General features: G+C 40.0%; 2 protein-coding genes across 2 annotated transcripts in view; both read left to right on the top strand.

Annotated features, from left to right (window-relative positions):
* Nucleotides 1-8,459, top strand: part of LOC145862978 (uncharacterized) — a 37,669-nt gene extending 29,210 nt beyond the window's left edge. The window contains exon 2 of the mRNA XM_082967900.1: nt 3,832-8,459. Coding sequence (XP_082824026.1) covers nt 3,832-4,814 — 983 coding nt within the window. The 3' untranslated portion in view covers nt 4,815-8,459. The remainder of the gene's footprint in view (nt 1-3,831) is intronic.
* Nucleotides 8,460-10,498: 2,039 nt separating this feature from the next.
* LOC106593751 (uncharacterized) lies at nt 10,499-21,345 on the top strand. The gene is made up of 2 exons (XM_045711424.2): nt 10,499-11,098; nt 17,281-21,345. Exons 1-2 carry the CDS (start codon nt 10,693-10,695, stop codon nt 18,531-18,533), a joined length of 1,659 nt encoding a protein of 552 aa, XP_045567380.2. The 5' UTR covers nt 10,499-10,692; the 3' UTR covers nt 18,534-21,345.
* Nucleotides 21,346-21,403: the final 58 nt, after the last annotated feature.

Raw genomic sequence — 21,403 nt, 5'->3', positions numbered from 1 at the left:
AGGATAAACCAATCCTTTATGGTTGTGGGTTCAGCTGTATAGGATAAACCAGTCCTTTATGGTTATGGATTCAGCTGTATAGGATAAACCAGTCCTTTATGGTTATGGATTCAGCTGTATAGGATAAACCAGTCCTTTATGGTTATGGATTCAGCTGTATAGGATAAACCAGTCCTTTATGGTTATGGATTCAGCTGTATAGGATAAACCAGTCCTTTATGGTTATGGGTTCAGCTGTATAGGATAAACCAGTGCTTTATGGTTATGGGTTCAGCTGTATAGGATAAACCAGTCCTTTTATGTTTATGGGTTCAGCTGTATAGGATAATACGTGTTGACTCACCCCGTCGGCATCTCCGAGTTCCATCGGTCACTCACAGAGGCTTCGGTATGAAACCGCTACCCAGCTTACCAGCTTCACTTGCAGTCAGGTCACTTCTTCCTGTGGAGAACACAATGTTCAGGACTTAAAACAAATGTCTATAGAGCTCAGCCTCCGGCATCTAGCCAGGAGCTCCCCCCCCCCCCCCCCGTACTGAACTAAAACATCCCCTTCAATTTCCCAGGTGTGTTGCAGCCGAATGAGGCTGAGTGGCCTTAGGTGTGGGCGTTCTATAGTTTCTATAGTCTATAGTTTCTAGCCAATCACACTGGTTGTTCATTCTATAGTTTCTAGCCAATCACACTGGTTGTTCATTCTATAGTTTCTAGCGGAGCACACTGGTTGTTCATTCTAAACAGAAATGGTTGCTATGCAGGCTGGCGAACATTCTTCTCCCTTGCTAGCTAGCCAACTAAAGCTAATAGTCACATCAACCTCTGCAGCTGGAATGAAACTAAACAAACTAGATGTATTGTTTTAGACTGTTTTTCTATTGATATTTCTTTGTATAAGATAATAATATATTCCTAATAGTGCTGATGCTTGATTTCACCAGGCTGGTTTAGAAAAGTTTGTCTCATCCGGTCACATTCGTTCCCTATGGCAGGGCAGAGATCACATTCCTTCCCTATGGCAGGGCAGAGATCACATTTGTTCCCTATGGCAGGGCAGAGATCACATTCCTTCCCTATGGCAGGGCAGAGATCACATTTGTTCCCTATGGCAGGGCAGAGATCACATTCCTTCCCTATGGCAGGGCAGAGATCACATTCCTTCCCTATGGCAGGGCAGAGATCAAATTTGTTCCCTATGGCAGGGCAGAGATCACATTCCTTCCTATGGCAGGGCAGAGATCACATTCCTTCCCTATGGCAGGGCAGAGATCACATTTGTTCCCTATGGCAGGGCAGAGATCACATTCCTTCCCTATGGCAGGGCAGAGATCACATTCCTTCCCTATGGCAGGTCAGAGATCACATTCCTTCCCTATGGCAGGTCAGAGATCACATTCCTTCCCTATGGCAGGTCAGAGATCACATTCCTTCCCTATGGCAGGGCAGAGATCACGTTTCAAAATGTCAACATTGTTTCTGTAGTGGCTTCAAACAACGTCCCAATATTCTAATTAGCCATTTCCTTTAGACCTTTACAAGGATGTTTCAACACGTCTCCATGTGTCCAAGAAAATGTCTAAGATATATTTTATTGGTTGAACAAAATCACATTTATTATACTTAAGGGTTTGTCACACAGTTATGTTGTTGTTGAATGGTAAAGAAAGCAATGTATCCTGGTAAACACAGACCAATCCCAGTTGATAATGATGGTAAACACAGACCAATCCCAGTTGATAATGATGGTAAACACAGACCGATCCCAGTTGATAATGATGGTAAACACAGACCGGTCCCAGATGATAATGATGGTAAACACAGACCGGTCCCAGTTGATAATGATAATGATGGTAAACAGATGATAATGATGGTAAACACAGACCGGTCCCAGATGATAATGATGGTAAACACAGACCAATCCCAGTTGATAATGATAATGATGGTAAACACAGACCGGTCCCAGTTGATAATGATGGTAAACACAGACCAATCCCAGTTGATAATGATAATGATGGTAAACAGATGATAATGATGGTAAACACAGACCGGTCCCAGATGATAATGATGGTAAACACAGACCGGTCCCAGTTGATAATGATAATGATGGTAAACACAGACTGATCCCAGTTGATAATGATGGTAAACACAGACCGGTCCCAGTTGGTAATGATGGTAAACGCAGACCGGTCCCAGTTGATAATGATAATGATGGTAAACACAGACCGGTCCCAGTTGGTAATGATGGTAAACACAGACCGATCCCAGTTGGTAATAATGGTAAACACAGACCGATCCCAGTTGGTAATGATGGTAAACACAGACCGATCCCAGTTGATAAAACAGGTCGTAATTGATATTGATGGTAAAACAGGTTGTAGTTGATATTGATGGTAAAACAGGTTGTAATTGATATTGATGGTAAAACAGGTTGTAATTGATGTTGATGGTAAAATAGGTTCTAATTGATATTGATGGTAAAACAGGTTGTAATTGATGTTGATGGTAAAACAGGTTGTAATTGATGTTGATGGTAAAACAGGTTGTAATTGATGTTGATGGTAAAACAGGTTGTAATTGATGTTGATGGTAAAACAGGTTGTAATTGATGTTGATGGTAAAACAGGTTGTAATTGATATTGATGGTAAAACAGGTTGTAATTGATGTTGATGGTAAAACAGGTTGTAATTGATATTGATGGTAAAACAGGTTGTAATTGATGTTGATGGTAAAACAGGTTGTAATTGATGTTGATGGTAAAACAGGTTGTAATTGATGTTGATGGTAAAACAGGTTGTAATTGATGTTGATGGTAAAATAGGTTGTAATTGATATTGATGGTAAAACAGGTTGTAATTGATATTGATGGTAAAACAGGTTGTAACTGATAATGATGGTAAAACAGGTCCCAGTTGATATTGTTGGTAACCCCTTGTGTACCATTCTAGCCCCATCTTAACTTAACCCGTTATGCACCATTCTAACCCCATCTTAACCCCTTATGTACCATTCAACCCCCATCTTAACTTAACCCCTTATGTACCATTCAAACCCCATCTTAACTTAACCCTTTATGTACCATTCTAGTAGCAAACCAACAATTAGCCACTAGGTGTCATTATAGTAATTAAACAGATTACACATAAATATATAAACATGTTCCATACATTGCTGTTTAATAATGAGTCACCAAAATAAGTTCTATACATATTTTCTTTTACATACAAAATGTGTAACAATTGCCGAGGTTGGAGAGGCAAATAGCACAATTTTTACAAATCCCTTCTGTTGTAAACCAAATGCTAGTCTGTAAGAATGGGGTAATAATGTCTAAATGAGTCTTTGTAGTGGACATTAGTTTATGAATTGCCTGGCAGGGCTGTGGGACAGTGGAGATTAGTTTATAAATGGCCTGGCAGGGCTGTAGGACAGTGGAGATTAGTTTATAAATGGCCTGGCAGGGCTGTGGGACAGTGGAGATTAGTTTATGAATTGCCTGGCAGGGCTGTGGGACAGTGGACATTAGTTTATGAATTGCCTGGCTGGGCTGTGGGACAGTGGAGATTAGTTGATGAATCGCCAGGCAGGGCTGTGGCACAGTGGATGTGTAGGAATAATTCAAATGGAACTGCTAACAGCCATTACCCGGGATTAACGTGAATAACTAACAGCTATCAACCAATCAGCATCAAGGATCCACATTTTGTGTTTCATAATAAGGGATCTAGTCTGGATTAAACCTCATAGGAAAACAGTTTTATAATGGAGGTTTCATTTAGGTCTCTCTGTTTAACTAAATACTCTGTTTAACTAAATAATCTGTTTGTTTTTGGCAGGAGAGAGACTAGACTCTCAATCTGACAGCAGAAAGAGTCCTTCAGGGGAACACGACCCTGAGACGCCCAATCCAGCGATGCAACACCACTGCTCCCAGTGTAATATGAGTTTTAAGTGGTTATGGAAGCTGAAAGAGCATGAAAGGAAACACACAGGAGAAAAGCCCTTCCAATGCTCCCAGTGTGGAAATAGATTCTCACGATCACATGACCTAAAATCACACGAGAGGACACACACAGGGGAAAAACCACACAATTGCTCACAGTGTGGAAAGCTTTTTTCCCATTTAGGGAACCTGAACAAACATAAGAGAATACACTCTGGAGAGAAGCCTTACCCCTGTTCCCATTGTGGAAAGAATTTTAGGTTGTCAGGTAACCTGAAAACGCATGAGAGGACACACACAGGGGAGAAACCTTACCATTGCTCCCTGTGTGGAAAGGATTTTACCAAGTTAGGAAACCTGAAAGATCATGAGAAGAAACACACAGGAGAAAAGCCTTACCACTGCTCCAATTGTGGAAAGACATTTTCAACATCATCGGACTTAAAAAAGCATGAGATGACGCACACAGGGGAAAAATCTTACCATTGCTCTCAGTGTGGAAATAGTTTTTTACGATCACATGACCTAAAATCACATGAGCGGACACACACAGGGGAAAAACCACACAGTTGCCCCCAGTGTGGAAAGTGTTTTTTGCATTTAGGGAACCTGAACAAACATAAGAAAATACACTCTGGAGAGAAGCCTTATCCCTGTTCCCATTGTGGAAAGTTCTTTAGGTCGTTAGATAACATGAAGGAGCATGAAAAGACACACACAGGTAAGAAGCTTTACCATTGCGCCTTGTGCGGAAAGAGATATTCACGATCACATGACCTAAAATCACATAAAAGGAAACACACAGGGGAAGAAAACACACAATTACACACACAGGGGAAAAATCACACAATTGGTCCCAGTGTGGAAAGAATTTAACGCAGTTAGAGAACCGTTCCCATTGTGTAACTATCTTTTCCTGATCACATTACCTAATTTCACCTCAAATCAAACCAAGCTATATTTATACAGCACATTTCAGACATGGAATGCAACACAATGGGCTTCACAGGAAAAAATAATAAAAAAAAAAAAAAACTGAAATATTTACGACACAACAAACATAAGAGGATAAAAAAAGAAGATTAGCAATAAAAACATTTGTGCCCAACTGTGGATAAAAACACTGTTGGGCTAGCACTGCTAGCATTTGTCTGCTCCGTTTTCATGATGGCTAGCAGCTAATTGCTACTTAACAGGAATCCAGGTCACAAACTTGCGGTGCCAGCCGTAAAGGCTGACTGCATTGCGGAACCAGTAGCAATTGCTACTGGTTCCCATAGGACCCACAGGAGCAACCAGGGTCAAGCATCCCGCCCATAGAGATGTCAACAGATCTCCCACCAAGTCAAATCGAGGACTCAAACCATTTATATATTTTGTGAAATTAATACCAAGTATGTCTACTTCACCATCAGCCCATTTTATAGGTAAACTACAGGGTCATGTATAAGCTGTATTTTTTAAAGATCCAATTCGTAATATTGTACACTTATCATAATTAGGAGTCCAGAAAAGTTATCTAGATCTTCAGTAAGATATTGCAGGGATCTAGCTTGCAGACTTAATATAAAACGTGAGTCATTGGCATACATGGACACCTTGTTGTTTTTAAGCCTTGGATTTCTAATCGTCTAATGTTGTTGTTAGAGCCAATTTGGACATATTAGTATAAAAGACAGAACATACAGAGCTCCATGTACGTTTGTGTAAATATATTATATATTTATGTATATGATGAAATATCAGGTACCTTTATGATTTATATTGACCTGATTGAGATATATTCCTTTATTAGTGGAACTTCATTAGTGGAACAAGTTTTTTGTTCCCCCTCTTGCCCATTCATTGTACTGTGGTAAGTGTGTTAGTGATAGGATAAAGGCAGGAAGTTGGGACTTCGGTGGAGGATAGTCCTAGCTAGACACGGGTGCGGTATAGTCTTTTGACCATACAAACAGGCCATTTTATGTATTTTTCACATCAAGTAATCTATGCTTTAAGTTGATTGGAGAATAATTTTTTGTTAGATATAAAAAGAATAAACCTTTTTGTTGCACCATATCCCTGGATCTCATTGAATGTTTTTGCCATTTGGGAACTTTGAATGTGGACTGTATGCGTCCGAAACAACCCTGCTTCAGGCTTGGGCTGTGGCTGTGGTGAATTGGTAAGGAAGCCACTACAGTTGTTATCTGATTTTAAAAGCAAGAATTTCGATGGCCATAACGAATAGATATGTTGACAGCGGACACCCTTGTTTAACTCCTCTTGACAATTCAAAACTCTCTGAGAAGAAGCCGCTGTTTACTATTTTACACCTGGCGTTGTTATACATAACTTTTACCTATTGAATAAGAGACTCAACAAAAAAATTGAAATCCAGGCATGTATATATAAAATCCAGTCTTGCATAATCAAAGGCCTTTTCAAAATCTGCTATAAATACCAGGCCTGACTTCTTAGATGTTTCATGGTGTCCTATTATTTCAAGTAGAATATTATATCCCAATGTATCGTCCATGTAAAAAAACCTGTCTGATCAGGATGGACAATACCTGGTAAAACCTTTTTAATTCTGAGTGCTTTTCATTTTGCTAGTATTTTTGCATCAACATTGATGTGTAAGGGGCCTCCAGTTTTTTAGATAGACTGGGTCTTTATATTTGCCATCTGGGTCTTGTTTTAATAATAGAGAAATCAGACCTTCCTGCTGAGTACCTGACAGATTACCATTTCTATAGGAGTAGTTAAAACAAGCTAATAATGGAGCTTTGAGTATTTCAAAAAAGGCTTGATATACCTCTACCTGTATACCATCAAGCCCTGGGGTTTTTCCAGACTGAAAGGATTTAATAGCCTCAAAAAGTTATTCCTCTGTAATTTGGCCCTCGCAATGGTCTTTCTGTGCATTTGTTAATTTTCCATTTTATTTTTTAATATCTGCTTAAAATATTTAGCTTCCTCTTTTAAAATATCATTCAGAGAATCATAGATGACTTTGTCTTTAATAAGTTTCTGCCAATTATTTTGGTAGCGTTTCTGTGTTGGAGATTCAGAAAGAATTTGGTGCATTTTTCTCCATATTCCATCGTTTGCTTTTTTTGTAATAGATTACATTAGATCGTTCTTGAATAAGTTCCTCCAGTTCTTCTTGTTTTTCCTCTAACTTATTTTGTATCTCTGTAGTATCATTTCTATTGCTATCTACCTGAACTATAGGTTCATGTATTTCCATTGTTACTCTTGTCTCTTTAGACAGAAACTACTTTTTTATTATTAATGAATATTGAATTGAATGATCTCTGAAGGTACATTTAAAGGTATCCCAAACAATAAGGGGATTTGCTGAACCTATATTGTACTGGAAAAAATCTGTTATAAATTATTTAGTCTTAGTTAAGAGTAAATTGTCCTGCAGTAGACTTTGATAAAATGTCAATATCCCCGTCCACATGAAAATTCTGTAAGAGTTAAGTGAAGGCCAATTAGATGATGGTCTGATCACATTCTGTCTCCTATCAGTAGTTGTTTAACCTTTGATGCGAGAGAGAAAGAGACAAGAAAGTAGTCAAGACGACTAGCTTAATTATGTCTCCTCCAAGTATATCGCAATAGGTCAGGGGTTGTTAGTCTCTAAATATCCACTATTTCTAATGAGTCCATAATATTTGTGATCTCCGTAAGGGCACGGTGATGAGTGATTAACTTTACGGTCCATTGAGGTACTTAAAACTGTGTTATAGTCTACTAGCATAATAATATGATCATTTGTTGCCTGTAAGTTCAATAAATTGCTATAAATGTTTTCTATTAAGTATGGATCATCCTGATTTGGACCATATAGATTAATACCATATAGATTAATGAGCCAAATCGGTTTTTCCATCCACTTTCATATTCAAAAGGAGCCACCTTCCTTGCGAATCATTCTTGACTGTTTACACATTCGGATCGACATTTTTGATAATTAATATCATCACACCTTTTGAGTTCCTTTGTCCATGACAGAACATTTTTTCACCACCCCGTTTCTTTTGCCACGCAACTTCATCTCAGGATGTAGATTGAGTTTCCTGTAAATAGTATATGTTATATTCCTTTTCTTTCAGCCATGTAAAGACTGATCTTTTCCTATAATCTCTTAAGCCGTTACAATTATAACTGGCTATACTTATTGTAGCCCTTACTGTAACTATATACTATTCTCAGTCTAAATGGACCATAATTAGTGCTTGTAAAGTTACCACCGTAAGAGGTATTATGACGATCAAAAATAGAGATTTCAAATGTCTGATGTTTAGAATTCAAGAAACAGGTTCTAGCAACATTTGTTTGGATCTGTTTGCCTGTGAGCCAATGCCACAGATGTTAGAAAATTGAGTCAAGATATTATGTGTGTAGTAGATCTGTGTAGGTTGATGTGTATGATACTGGATGTGATTTAGTGAGAGTGTGTACGATGTCTGGATTAGAATAAGACTATAATGTGTGATGTCTAAATAAAGAATAAACCAGCCCGTTTGCATGGTTGAGTGTCTGTGTGTGTTTTACATTTTTTTTTTTTTACTATTATTTTTACCAGGTAAGTTGACTGAGAACACATTCTCATTTACAGCAACGGCCTGGGGAATAGTTACAGGGGAGAGGAGGGGGATGAATGAGCCAATTGTAAGCTGGGGATGATTAGGTGTAACATGGAGTGTAGCCTTAATATTCAGGATGATGATTGTAATCCGTATCGTATAATCGTCATAGTTACATTAAACTTCATTGTCATAGAAAAACACATCCCAGCATTTCGATAGTAATTGATGTTTCACATGATTATGAAAGAGACCTTGCATTACTATAGAGACGGCTTCACTACAATACAAATGTACCCCGTACATTGTTATTATTCCCCAACGTTTCTGTTCTGATATCTTCTCATTGCTTGTTGTAAACATAAATAAACATGTAGACAAAGACACAAAAGATAGACAAACAAAAATCATATTTAATTGCAGAAAAGTTCTCGACAATAGAGAGAGACAGAGTGAGAGAAGAAAAGAGAGGGGAGAGGAGAGAGAGAAGCTACTGGGGAATCCTCCACAAGCTACTGGGGAATCATCCACAAGCCAAGAGTGTGCAAAGCTGTCATCAAGGCAAAGGGTGGCTACTTTGAAGAATCTCAAATATAAAATAGATTTTGATTTGTTTAGCACTTTTTTGGTTACTACATGATTCCATATGTGTTATTTCATAGTGTGATGTCTTCACTATTAAAGAAATAAAGAAATACCCTGGAATGAGTAGGTGTGTCCAAACGTTTGATTGGTACTGTATGTTGGGTTGGTAACATGTGGAAAGACCCAACATATCGGTTAGTACTCACAGTAGTAGACATCTGTTGGGTTGGTAGGATGTGGAAAGACCCACCGCAGTCCACACACCACAATGGTTAGTTTTCTCCGGGTAATGAGTAATGCAGTTTAAGGGCAGTGGTGCATTTTGAAGCCACAACCCAGTCCCTCCCTGTTTTTCAACTAGACGCTCAGTACAGCACTGTTGACGTTTAATTGAATGTTCTACTACTTTTTTGTACTCAACACAGCTCAGAACTGTTACACCATGTAGGAGCAGTTTGGACCTACTCAGTACTTTCACGCCGTGTAGGAGCAGTTTGGACCTACTCAGTACTGTTACACCGTGTAGGAGCAGTTTGGACCTACTCAGTACTGTTACACCGTGTAGGAGCAGTTTGGACCTACTCAGTACTGTTACACCGTGTAGGAGCAGTTTGGACCTACTCAGTACTGTTACACCGTGTAGGAGCAGTTTGGACCTACTCAGTACTGTTACACCGTGTAGGAGCAGTTTGGACCTACTCAGTACTGTTACACCGTGTAGGAGCAGTTTGGACCTACTCAGTACTGTTACACCGTGTAGGAGCAGTTTGGACCTACTCAGTACTGTTACACCGTGTAGGAGCAGTTTGGACCTACTCAGTACTGTTACACCGTGTAGGAGCAGTTTGGACCTACTCAGTACTGTTACACCGTGTAGGAGCAGTTTGGATCTACTCAGTACTGTTACACCGTGTAGGAGCAGTTTGGACCTACTCAGTACTGTTACACCGTGTAGGAGCAGTTTGGACCTACTCAGTACTTTCACGCCGTGTAGGAGCAGTTTGGACCTACTCAGTACTGTTACACCGTGTAAGAGCAGTTTGGACCTACTCAGTACTGTTATACCATTTGGACCTAGCTACCTTATTGGGATATTATCTGTTTGTTTGATTTCCTAAATGCAGATGTGCAGTAGTAAATTGTTTTAAATTCTCACTCATTAAAGATATTCACTAATCAACATATGCTTTTCTTTGTACGTCTCACTATAATAGTACTATATAATTAAATATAGGAAAAATCTAATTAAGTGTTTCAAAATAAAATGAGAATTTCCCTTGACTGTTACCCTCCCAGCCAGCAGATGGCGATGTGCCTGTTTCAGGCAATGCTGCCAGTGTGACGTATATTCTAATGGACGGGACGCTTCTTCAACAACAAAAGCGAGTTATTCACCTCGGTAGCTTCTAGCCAACATAGCCGAAAACATTTCAGCTCTTTAAAAGCTTTCGTTGTATATTAGCCACTGTGTTTTAAACACACTTGTCGTATCTACTAGCTAGTTACACCATTTAATTTGATATTTACGTTGTTGTTAGTCAGCTAGCTAGCTGGGTAAATTAGCAGTAGTACTAGTCTAGTCACTAATGCTAACTAGCTATCAAGCTAACATCTCGACCATGAGCTCACTAAACGACGCCACCACTTCCAAAGAGGGGATCTGCTGGATGGAGAAAGAAACTCTGGGGCTGAACATTGTCGTGAAAGAGGAGAAGGAAGAAGAGGATGTCACAGTAAAAAAAGAAGCCGAAATTGAGGCTGTTACAGTGAAAGAAGAAGAGAAAGAAGTGAAATTGACAGAAGATGAAGAAGCTTTCAGAGTGAAAGAGGAGGAGGAGGATGTTACAGTAAAAGAAGAGGAGGAAGAGAAAGAGGAGGTGACTGTCACAATGAAAGAAGAGGAAGACATTTTTGGAATGAAGGAAGTGGGGGAGATTACTGTCACATTGGAAGAAGAAGAAGAAGAGGAGACAGGAGATCTGATTAACAACCGTGAGTAATATCTTAAAAACAGGGGTACAAACTCTGCAGTTGTTGAACCGATGTGTGGTTTTAAAGGGGCATTCTACTGAAGTTCTACACTTTAATAGTTCTGTGCTGTAGGAATTGTGAAAGATGCAAATAGTGGGGGGCGGCCAACAAAACGTTTATGGATGAAATGCTTCCCATTATATTTTTTCACAACATTTGTAAACATGTGATTATCTCTTTCTGTAGTGCTTTGCTCAGTGTCTATGCTTGACATCACATTAATGCAAATATCAACTCATGTCTGACTTCAAATGATGAAGAGGACAGAATCAAGACAAGGAAGGATCATTTTGATCAGGATGAAATGTATAAAATTAAATGTATAAAAACAAAAATGACCCCAGGTTATTTAAAATCCTTAATAGTATTTTGACGGGTCCTTGCATCAAAGTAACATAATTAAAAAGAAGAAAAAAAATACTATTTAATTAATATTTTAATAATAAATTAATCCACATGAGAATCCGTCAGTTTAAACTAGAGATATTGAGACGCGAGTCTTAATCCACCGCTTCCCCAATATAAGCATATATTTTTTTAAATGTATACATTTGTTTGTCAAATGATATGTTTACAAATATGTTTTTGTATGTTTTGAAAAGTTATTTTGATAAATTTCATCCATTCCATGTTATTCATTCACAGTTTTGAGTTTCTGTGATACTCAGGCAGCTGAGCTAATCTGAGGACCTGAAATACCTTGATTAGATGAGGGCACTTCCACCGTAAAGGAATTGTGCTGAGACTCACTTAAAATGTATGCCTAACAGAAACCATTGATTTCAGAGTTTAACAAGCCATACAACTCTTTACACAAGGACTACTTTTAGTCCCCTACAAACCACTCGCACCCCTAGGGGGGCATGCCCCACAGTTTGGGAACCACTGCTGTAGCTTGCTGACAACGTTACTAGCGTGATTCATAAATCAGGGAGAGAAATGTTTAATTAGAGAAGAATGTATTCACTTTTTCAATGATGGTTAAGGATACTACAGTTAAACGTTTCACATCGGATTTATTAACTACAAAAAGGTAAGATGCGTTTTTAATTCTGGTGCTGCTCTGCACACACGATCTGGTTAGCTAGTAGTTCGGGCCCAACGGGAAGCCACCAGACATTCAAAGCTGTTCCTCCTAGGTATAATTCTGTGGGCCTCATTCAGATCATGTCATAACAAGATGCCCAGCTCTTCAAGACAAGTTTCCTCCATCCTCTCCTGCTCACTCCCCACCTGCAACATTTCAGTCACATCTCACTTCCTACGCTGGTCTGTCCATAGTGGCTGGCAGCTCACTGGTCTGTCCATAGTGACTGGCAGCTCACTCACTGGTCTGTCCATAGTGACTGGCAGCTCACTCACAGGTCTGTCCATAGTGGCTGGCAACTCACTCACTGGTCTGTCCATAGTGACTGGCAGCTCACTCACTGGTCTGTCCATAGTGACTGGCAGCTCACTCACTGGTCTGTCCATAGTGACTGGCAGCTCACTCACTGGTCTGTCCATAGTGACTGGCAGCTCACTGGTCTGTCCTTAGTGACTGGCAGCTCACTCACTGGTCTGTCCATAGTGACTGGCAGCGCACTGACTGGTCTGTCCATAGTGACTGGCAGCTCACTCACTGGTCTGTCCATAGTGACTGGCAGCTCACTGGTCTGTCCATAGTGACTGGCAGCTCACTGGTCTGTCCATAGTGACTGGCAGAGCACTCACTGGTCTGTCCATAGTGACTGGCAGAGCTCACTCACTGGTCTGTCCATAGTGACTGGCAGCGCACTCACTGGTCTGTCCATAGTGACTGGCAGCTCACTCACTGGTCTGTCCATAGTGACTGGCAGCTCACTCACTGGTCTGTCCATAGTGGCTGGCAGCTCACTCACTGGTCTGTCCATAGTGACTGGCAGCTCACTCACTGGTCTGTCCATAGTGACTGGCAGCTCACTCACTGGTCTGTCCATAGTGGCTGGCAGCTCACTCACTGGTCTGTCCATAGTGACTGGCAGCTCACTCACTGGTCTGTCCATAGTGACTGGCAGCTCACTGGTCTGTCCATAGTGACTGGCAGCTCACTGGTCTGTCCATAGTGACTGGCAGCTCACTGGTCTGTCCATAGTGACTGGCAGCTCAGTGTTTGTTTGTCTTTCATTATGATAACACCATGCTGTTACAGAAAAATACAGTTAGCTCTTAACGACGTTCCTATACAGATTAAATAGCTTACCAGCTCCATAGAAAGCTGCTCTATCCGATTGGTGAAAAACTGTAATGTCAAGCTAAATGTTAAAAATAAAATCAAACGTAGATTTCAGAGGTTTGAAAAGTAACAGAAAGGAACAATATGAGCTGTTACTTTTTATGGGGATTCGAACCGGTTCAGAACTTTATTTTGCTAGTCAGTTCAGTGGAACGGAGCGGGAAAAAAATCTGAATGGAACTACTACAAAATCGGTTGTATTTTTTTATTTGCCTGATGATGTTTTGTGCCTTCTCAAATTCAGTTTTCTCAGTTTATCCAGGTTTCAGTTTTTCCCAGTATATTTTCAGGTTTTTGCTCTCAAAATTACCCTTTTTCTTTTAATAACAAAATAAGACTTTATGATTTAAGTACACAACGATGCTTAAACCACATCAGGCGACCACTTTTGAGGTCTGGGAAAATTTTTGAAATTACAATTTTTGGCTGTAGGTACCCTTTTAATGAATGTGTGCACCTAACAAGAGGCTATTTAATTAGCTGTGTTTTTGTAGCTCACATGTGATGGTAGAGTTAGTGAAACAAATACCCACTGGATTGATGACAATAATCATGATACCATTCTGCCGTGTAAGCAGAGGCTACTTTTGGAGTAAACATTTAATTAAGAAGGTTTTTGGGAAAGCCTTTCCATCTACCAGAAGACGTTAGCATCATCGCTAACGGCTATACAAAGTAGTAGACACGCGGACCACACACACAGACATTCACGTTGCCTCTCTTTTGACTGTACGTTTGTTTATCCCATGTGTAACTCTGTGTTGTTGTTTTGTGTCGCAATGCTTTGCTTTATCTTGGCCAGATCGCAGTTGTAAATGAGAACTCGTTCCCAACTGGCCTACCTGGTTAAATAAAGGTGAAATGAAAAAATAATAATAATTCACAAAGTTGCAGGAAATACGAATCACAGATGCATTCTGTTCATGTCTTGTGATCAACTTGGGCAAATGAATACATTTTATATACATTTAGTTGATTCCCTACTAGATTTCAAATCATCATTACCAATTCTATGACATGGGACGTTGAAGCTCTCTCCCTCCTCTGTCTACAGAGCACACAGATTGTACCGGGAGGGGAACAGACTATGATGCCCTGTCAACATTCACTTTGTGCGGTGCCTCTCCTCTCAATAGATGGCTAGAATATGCATATTGTTCATTCTAGCAGGAGAGGGCCCCGACAGACTAGCCAGTTAGATGAAAAGTATACCTAGTAATATGAAGTGGGTAAAATAGTGGGCTGAAAATGAGTGTAACTGGCTGATTAGCCGACGGCCAGCTCTGATGGAAAACAGAGTTTAGTACAATAGAGCTCAGTACAGTACAATAACGCACATTATAGTGTGTTCAGCTCTAGTGTGTAATGAACTCTACTATACTGAGCTATACTCAACTCTAGTGTGTAATGAACTCTACTATACTCTACTATACTGAGCTATACTCAACTCTAGTGTGTAATGAACTCTACTATACTCTACTATACTGAGCTATACTCAACTCTAGTGTGTAATGAACTCTACTATACTGAGCTATACTCAACTCTAGTGTGTATTGAACTCTACTGTACTGAGCTATACTGTACTGAGCTATACTCCCCTTTTCTGTACAGTACTCTACTGTATTTCATTACAGATTTGTAAATCTTAATACTCTGAACAAAAATATAAACGCAACATGTAAAGTGTTGGTCCCATGTTTCATGAGCTGAAATAAAAGATCCCAGAAATGTTTCATATGCACAAAAAGCTTCTCAAATTTAGTGCACAAATTTGTTTACATCCCTGTTAGTGAGCTTTTCTCCTTTGCCAAGATAATCTATCCACCGGACAGGTGTTGCATATCAAGAAGGTGGTTAAACAGCATGATCATTACACAGATGCACCTTGTGCTGGGGACAATAAAAGGCCACTCCACAGATGTCTAAAGTTTTGAGGGAGTGTGCAATTGGCATGCTGACTACAGGAAAGTCCACTAGGGTGTTTGCCAAAAATGTTATGTTAATTTCTCTGCTATAAGCCGCCTCCAACATCGTTTTAGAGAATTTGGCAGTATGCAAATTCCGCAGACAACCGTAACCACGCCAGCCCAGGACCTCCACATCCAGCGATCGTCTGAGACCAGCCACCGGACAGCTGATGAACTGTGGGATTGCACAACCAAAGAATTTCTGCACAAACTGTCAGAAACCGTCTCAGGGGAGCTCATCTGCGTGCTCGTCGTCCTCAACTGGCTCTTGACCTGATTGCAGTTTGGCGTCGTAACCTACTTCAGTGGAAAAATGCTCACCTTCATTGGCCACTGGCATGCTGGAGAAGTGTGCTCTTCACAGATAAATTCCGGTTTCAACTGTACCGGGTAGATGGTAAACCCCAGGTATGGCATCGTGTGGACGAGCGGTTTGCTGATGTCAACTAATTGCATTTTATCAATGGCAATTTGAATGGACAGAGATACCGTGACAAGATCCTGAGGCCCATTGTCGTGCCATTCATCCGCCGCCATCACCTCATGTTTCAGCATGATAATGCCCCATGTCTCAAGGATCTGTACACAATTACTCTAAGCTGAAAATGTCCCAGTTCTTCCATGGCCTGCAGACTCACCAGACATGTCACCCATTGAATATGTTTAGGATGCTCTGGATCGACATGTACGACAGTGTCTTTCAGTTCCCACCCATTTCCAGCAACTCTTGCAAAGCCATTGAGGACGAGTGGGACATTCCACAGGCCAAAATCAACAGCCTGATCAACTCTATGTGAAGGAGATGTGTAGCGCTGCATGAGGCAAATGGTGGTCACACCACATACTGACTGGTTCTCTGATCCATGCCTCTACCCTTTTTTTTATAGGTATCTGTGAACAACAGATGCATATCTGTATTCCCAGTCATGTGAAATCCATAGATTAGTGCCTAAGGAATTTATTTCAATTGGCTGATTTCCTTCTATAAACTGTAACTCAGTAAAATCTTTGAAATTGTTGCATGTTGCATTTATATTTTTGTTCAGTCTATTCAAATTCTACAGCACAACGGCAGAGTCATGTCTTAAGTGGAAACTAACAGCATAAGGTGTTTACATGTCCTGATAATTAACTTAACCCCTTATGTACCACTCTAACCCCATCTTAACCCCTTATGTACCATTCTAGCCGCATCTTAACCCCTTATGTACCATTCTAACCCCATCTTAATTAACCCCTTACGTACCATTCTAGTAACAACCCAACAATTAGACACTAGCTGTCATTATAGCAGGTAAAGGGAGGTTACATATGAATAAATACATATTTTCCATACATTTCTATTGAATAATAAATCACCAGAGTAAGTTCTATACATATTTTCTGTACAAACAGAATGCAAAGTCAGATAGAAAGGTTTAGAACAAGTCCCTTCTGTTACAAACCAAATGCTGGACTAGAAGCATGGGGTAATAATGTTGAGTTTCTTTTTTCTGAGTGGTTAGTTGATGAATTACCTGGCAGGGTTGTGGGACAGTGGAGATTAGTTGATGAATTACCTGGCAGGGTTGTGGGACAGTGGAGATTAGTTGATGAATTACCTGGCTGGGCTGTGGGACAGCGGAGATTAGTTGATGAATTACCTGGCTGGGCTGTGGGACAGTGGAGATTAGTTGATGAATTTCCTGGCTGGGCTGTGGGACAGTGGATGTGTAGGAATGATTCAAATGGAACTGTTAACAGCATTACCCAGGTAGTATTGTGAATAACTAATGGCTATTAACCAATCGGCATCCAGGATCCAAATGTACGGTTTTATAATGAGGGATCTAGTCTAGATTAAATCTCATAGGAAGAGAGTTTTATCATGTGGAGGTTTCATTCAGATCTCTCTGTTTAACCAAATGCTCTGTCTTTGGCAGGAGAGAGACCAGACTCTCACTCTGACAGCAGTAAGAGTCCTTCAGAGGAACCAGACCCAGAGACTCCCAAACCAGTGACACGACTCGACTGCTCCAAGTGTAATAAGAGTTTTAATTTGTCATGGAACCTAAAAGAGCATGAGAGAAAACACACAGGTGGGAAGCCTTTCCACTGCTCCCAGTGTGGAAAGAGATTTTCACGATCACAGAACCTAAAAAAACATAGTAGAATACACACAGGAGAAAAGCCGTACCACTGTTCCCATTGTGGAAAGAATTTTAGGTTGTTGGATAAGCTGAAGGAGCATGAGAGGACACACACTGGGGAGAAACCTTACCATTGCTCCTTGTGTGCAAAAAGTTTTACTCAGTTAGCTAACCAAAAAGAGCATGAAAGGAAACACACTGAAGAAAAGCCTTTCCAATGTTCCCAGTGTGGAAAGAGATTTTCCCGATCACAGAACCTAAAAATACATCAGAGGACACACACAAGGGAGAAAACGTATCTTTGCTCCCATTGTGGAAAGTGTTTTACCCAGTTATGGAGCCTGAACAAACATAATAGAATACACACAGGAGAAAAACCTTTCCACTGTTCCCATTGTGGAAAGAGTTTTAGGTTGTTAGGTAACCTAAAAGAGCATGAAAGGAAACACACAGGAGAAAAGCCTTTCCAATGTTCCCATTGTGGAAAGAGATTTACACGATCACAGCAACTAAAATCACACGAGAGGACACACACAGGGGAGAAACCATACCACTGCTCCCAGTGTGAAAAAAGTTTTGCACAGTTAGCGAGCCTGAACAATCATAAGAGAATACACACAGGAGAAACGCCTTATCCCTGTGCCCATTGTGAAAAGAGATTTTCACGACCACAGGAACTAAAATCACATGAGAGGACACACACAGGGGAGAAACCATACCATTGCTCCCAGTGTAAAAAGAGTTTTTCGCTGTTAGGGAGCCTGAACAAACATAATAGAATACACACAGGAGAAAAGCCTTACCACTGTGCCCATTGTGAAAAGACGTTTTCCCGATCACAGGACCTAAAATCACATGAGAGGACACACACAGGAGAAAAGCCTTACCCCTGTGCCCATTGTGGAAAGAGATTTCCACGATCGCAGGAACTAAAATCACATGAGAGGACACACACCGGGGAGAAACCTTACCATTGCTCCCTGTGTGGAAAGGATTTTTCCCATTTAGGGAGCCTGAACAAACATAAGAAGAGAATGCACTCTTGAGTGAATTCTTATCCATGTTCCCATTCCCAGGCTGTGTTCTGACTTGTGTTTGACTGTTGTTTTATGCCACATTAAATCATATTGTTTATATTAAATCTTAATCAACAATAGGCCTGTTTTATTTTTTTCTTCTGGAGACATGATTATGTCTAAAATCTGATTATAATTTTAAAATGTATTTTGTTTTGATTCTAAACTTTGATAGATTGGATACATGTTACAACCCTTAGATGTTCATGACATGATTTGGATATTTTAAAATGTAAATTGTTAATTGGATGAATATTGTGTGTATGTAGTTGTTTGGTTTCATTTAGTTCATTTGTGTTCTAGTCTCCAAGCTAAAGATGCATGAAAATGTGATGATGTTCTGATAACGTTAACATGAAAAACATTCACCACATCTTGAATGTTCCCATCAGTATTATTCCACTATGTTAGAGAATACACAGCTGCTGATTGTAAAACACATTTGATTAATGCAACATTTTTATCTGAATAGAAGTATAATGAATATTTTTAACTGTGTTAGCCACTAGTGGACATTCATTATATACATGTACAATTGAAGTCAGAAGTTTACATGCACTTAGGTTGGAATCATTAAAACTTTTCAACCACTCCACAAATTTCTTGTTAACAAACTATAGTTTTGGCAAGTCAGTTAGGACATCTACTTTGTGCATGACACTTGTAATTCTTCCAACAATTGTTTACAGACAGATTATTTCATATATAATTCACTGTATCACAATTCCAGTGGGTCAGAAGTTCACATACACTAAGTTGACTGTGCCCTTAAACAGCTTGATGAATTCCAGAAAATTATGTAATGGCTTTAGAAGCTTCTGATAGGCTAAATTACAACATTTGAGTCAATTGGAGGTGTACCTGTGGATGTATTTCAAAGCCTACCTTCAAACGCAGTGCCTCTTTGCTTGACATCATGGGAAAATCAAAAGAAATCAGCCAAGACCTCAGAAAAAATGTTGACCTCCACAAGTCTGGTTCATCCTTGGGAGCGATTTCCAAACACCTGAAGGTACCACGTTTATCTGTACAAACAATAGTATGCAAGTATAAACACCATGGGACCACACAGCTGTCATACTTCTCAGGAAGGAGACGCTTTCTGTCCCCTAGAGACGAACGTACTTTGGTGCGAAAAGTGCAAGTCAATCCCAGAACAACAGCAAAGGACCTTGTGAAGATGCTGTAGGAAACAGGTACAAAAGTATCCAAATCCACAGTAAAACGAGTCCTATATCGACATAACCTGAAAGGCCGCTCAGCAAGGAAGAAGCCACTGCTCCAAAACCGCCATAAAAAAGCCAGACTACGGTTTGCAACTGCACATGTGGATAAAGATCTTACTTTTTGGAGAAATGTCCTCTGGTCTGATGAAACAATAAATAACTGGTTGGCCATAATGACCATTGTTATGTTTGAGGGGGGGGGGCTTGCAAGCCGAAGAACACCATCCCAGTCGTGAAGCACGGGGGTGACAGCATCATGTTGTGGGGGTGCTTTGCTGCAGGAGGGTCTGGTGCACTTCACAAAATAGATGGCATGATGAGGAGGAAAATTATGTGGATATATTGAAGCAACCTCTGAAGACATCAGTCAGGAAGTTAAAGCTTGGTCGTAAATTTGTCTTCCAAATGGACAATGACCCCAAGCATACTTCCAAAGTTGTGGCGAAATGGCTTAAGGACACCAAAGTCAAGGTATTGGAGTGGCCATCACAAAGCCTTGAACTCAATCCTATAGAACATTTGTGGGCAGAACTGAAAAAGCGTAGGCGAGCAAGGAGGCCTACAAACCTGACTCAGTTACACCAGCTCTGTCAGGAGGAATGGGCCAAAATTCACCCAATTTATTCTGGATAGCTTGTTGAAGGCTACCCTAAATGTTTGACCCAAGTTAAACAATTTAATGGCAATGCTACCAAATACTAATTGAGTGTATGTAAACTTCTGACCCACTGGGAATGTGATGAAAGATATAAAATCTGAAATAAATAATTCTCTCTACTATTATTATGACATTTCACATTCTTAAAATAAAGTGGTCATCCTAACTGATGTAAGACAGGGAATTTTTAGTAGGATTAAATGTCAGGAATTGTGAAAAACGGAGTTTAAATGTATTTGGCTAAGGTGTATGTTAACTTCCGACTTCAACTGTACATCTATGTACTTCCAGAAATGTGCTCTTGTGAGTGGAAGGTGGAAAACACATGTCAGTCAGAACATCAGGAGGGTTTTGACAGCCTTTGACCTTTTATTTAAATGAGTTTGCTTCTTTAGTTTGTTCCCAGTTTAGAACAGAAAACAGGTATACAATAAGTTGGCCTCCATACACCACATTGGTTAGTATTCTTTGTAGTAGACACATCTGTTGGGCTGGTACTGTTACACCGTGTAGGAGCAGTTTGGACCTACTCAGTACTGTTACACCGTGTAGAAGCAGTTTGGACCTACTCAGTGCTGTTACACCGTGTAGGAGCAGTTTGGACCTACTCAGTACTGTTACACCGTGTAGGAGCAGTTTGGACCCACTCAGTACTGTTACACCGTGTAGGAGCAGTTTGGACCTACTCAGTACTGTTACACCGTGTAGGAGCAGTTTGGACCTACTCAGTACTGTTATACCATTTGGACCTAGCTACCTTATTGGATTATTATCTGTTTGTTTGATTGATTTCCTGAATGCAGATGTACAGTAGTATGGTAGGGTGTTTTAAATTCTCACTCATTAAAGATATTCACTAATCAACACATAATATTATATAATAAAATAAATAAAAAATATACCCTTTTGTTTCAAAATAAAATTAAAATTTCCCTTGACTGTTACTTTCCCAGCCA

The sequence above is a fragment of the Salmo salar genome, chromosome 02 (genome assembly GCF_965601325.2).
Source record: "Salmo salar chromosome 02, fSalSal1, whole genome shotgun sequence".
Classification (NCBI taxonomy): Eukaryota; Metazoa; Chordata; class Actinopteri; order Salmoniformes; family Salmonidae; genus Salmo; species Salmo salar.
Note: the sequence above shows the minus strand (reverse complement) of the source record. Positions and strands in the feature narration are given on the sequence as shown.

What these genes read in the sequence shown, in the direction of transcription:
- LOC106593751 (XM_045711424.2), top strand. Translation starts at nt 10,693, where the DNA reads ATGCTAACTAGCTATCAAGCTAACATCTCGACCATGAGCTCACTAAAC. An exon ending in AGGAGATCTGATTAACAACC is followed by an intron (nt 11,099 to 17,280) that starts GTGAGTAATATC and finishes TGTCTTTGGCAG; the next exon opens with GAGAGAGACCAGACTCTCAC.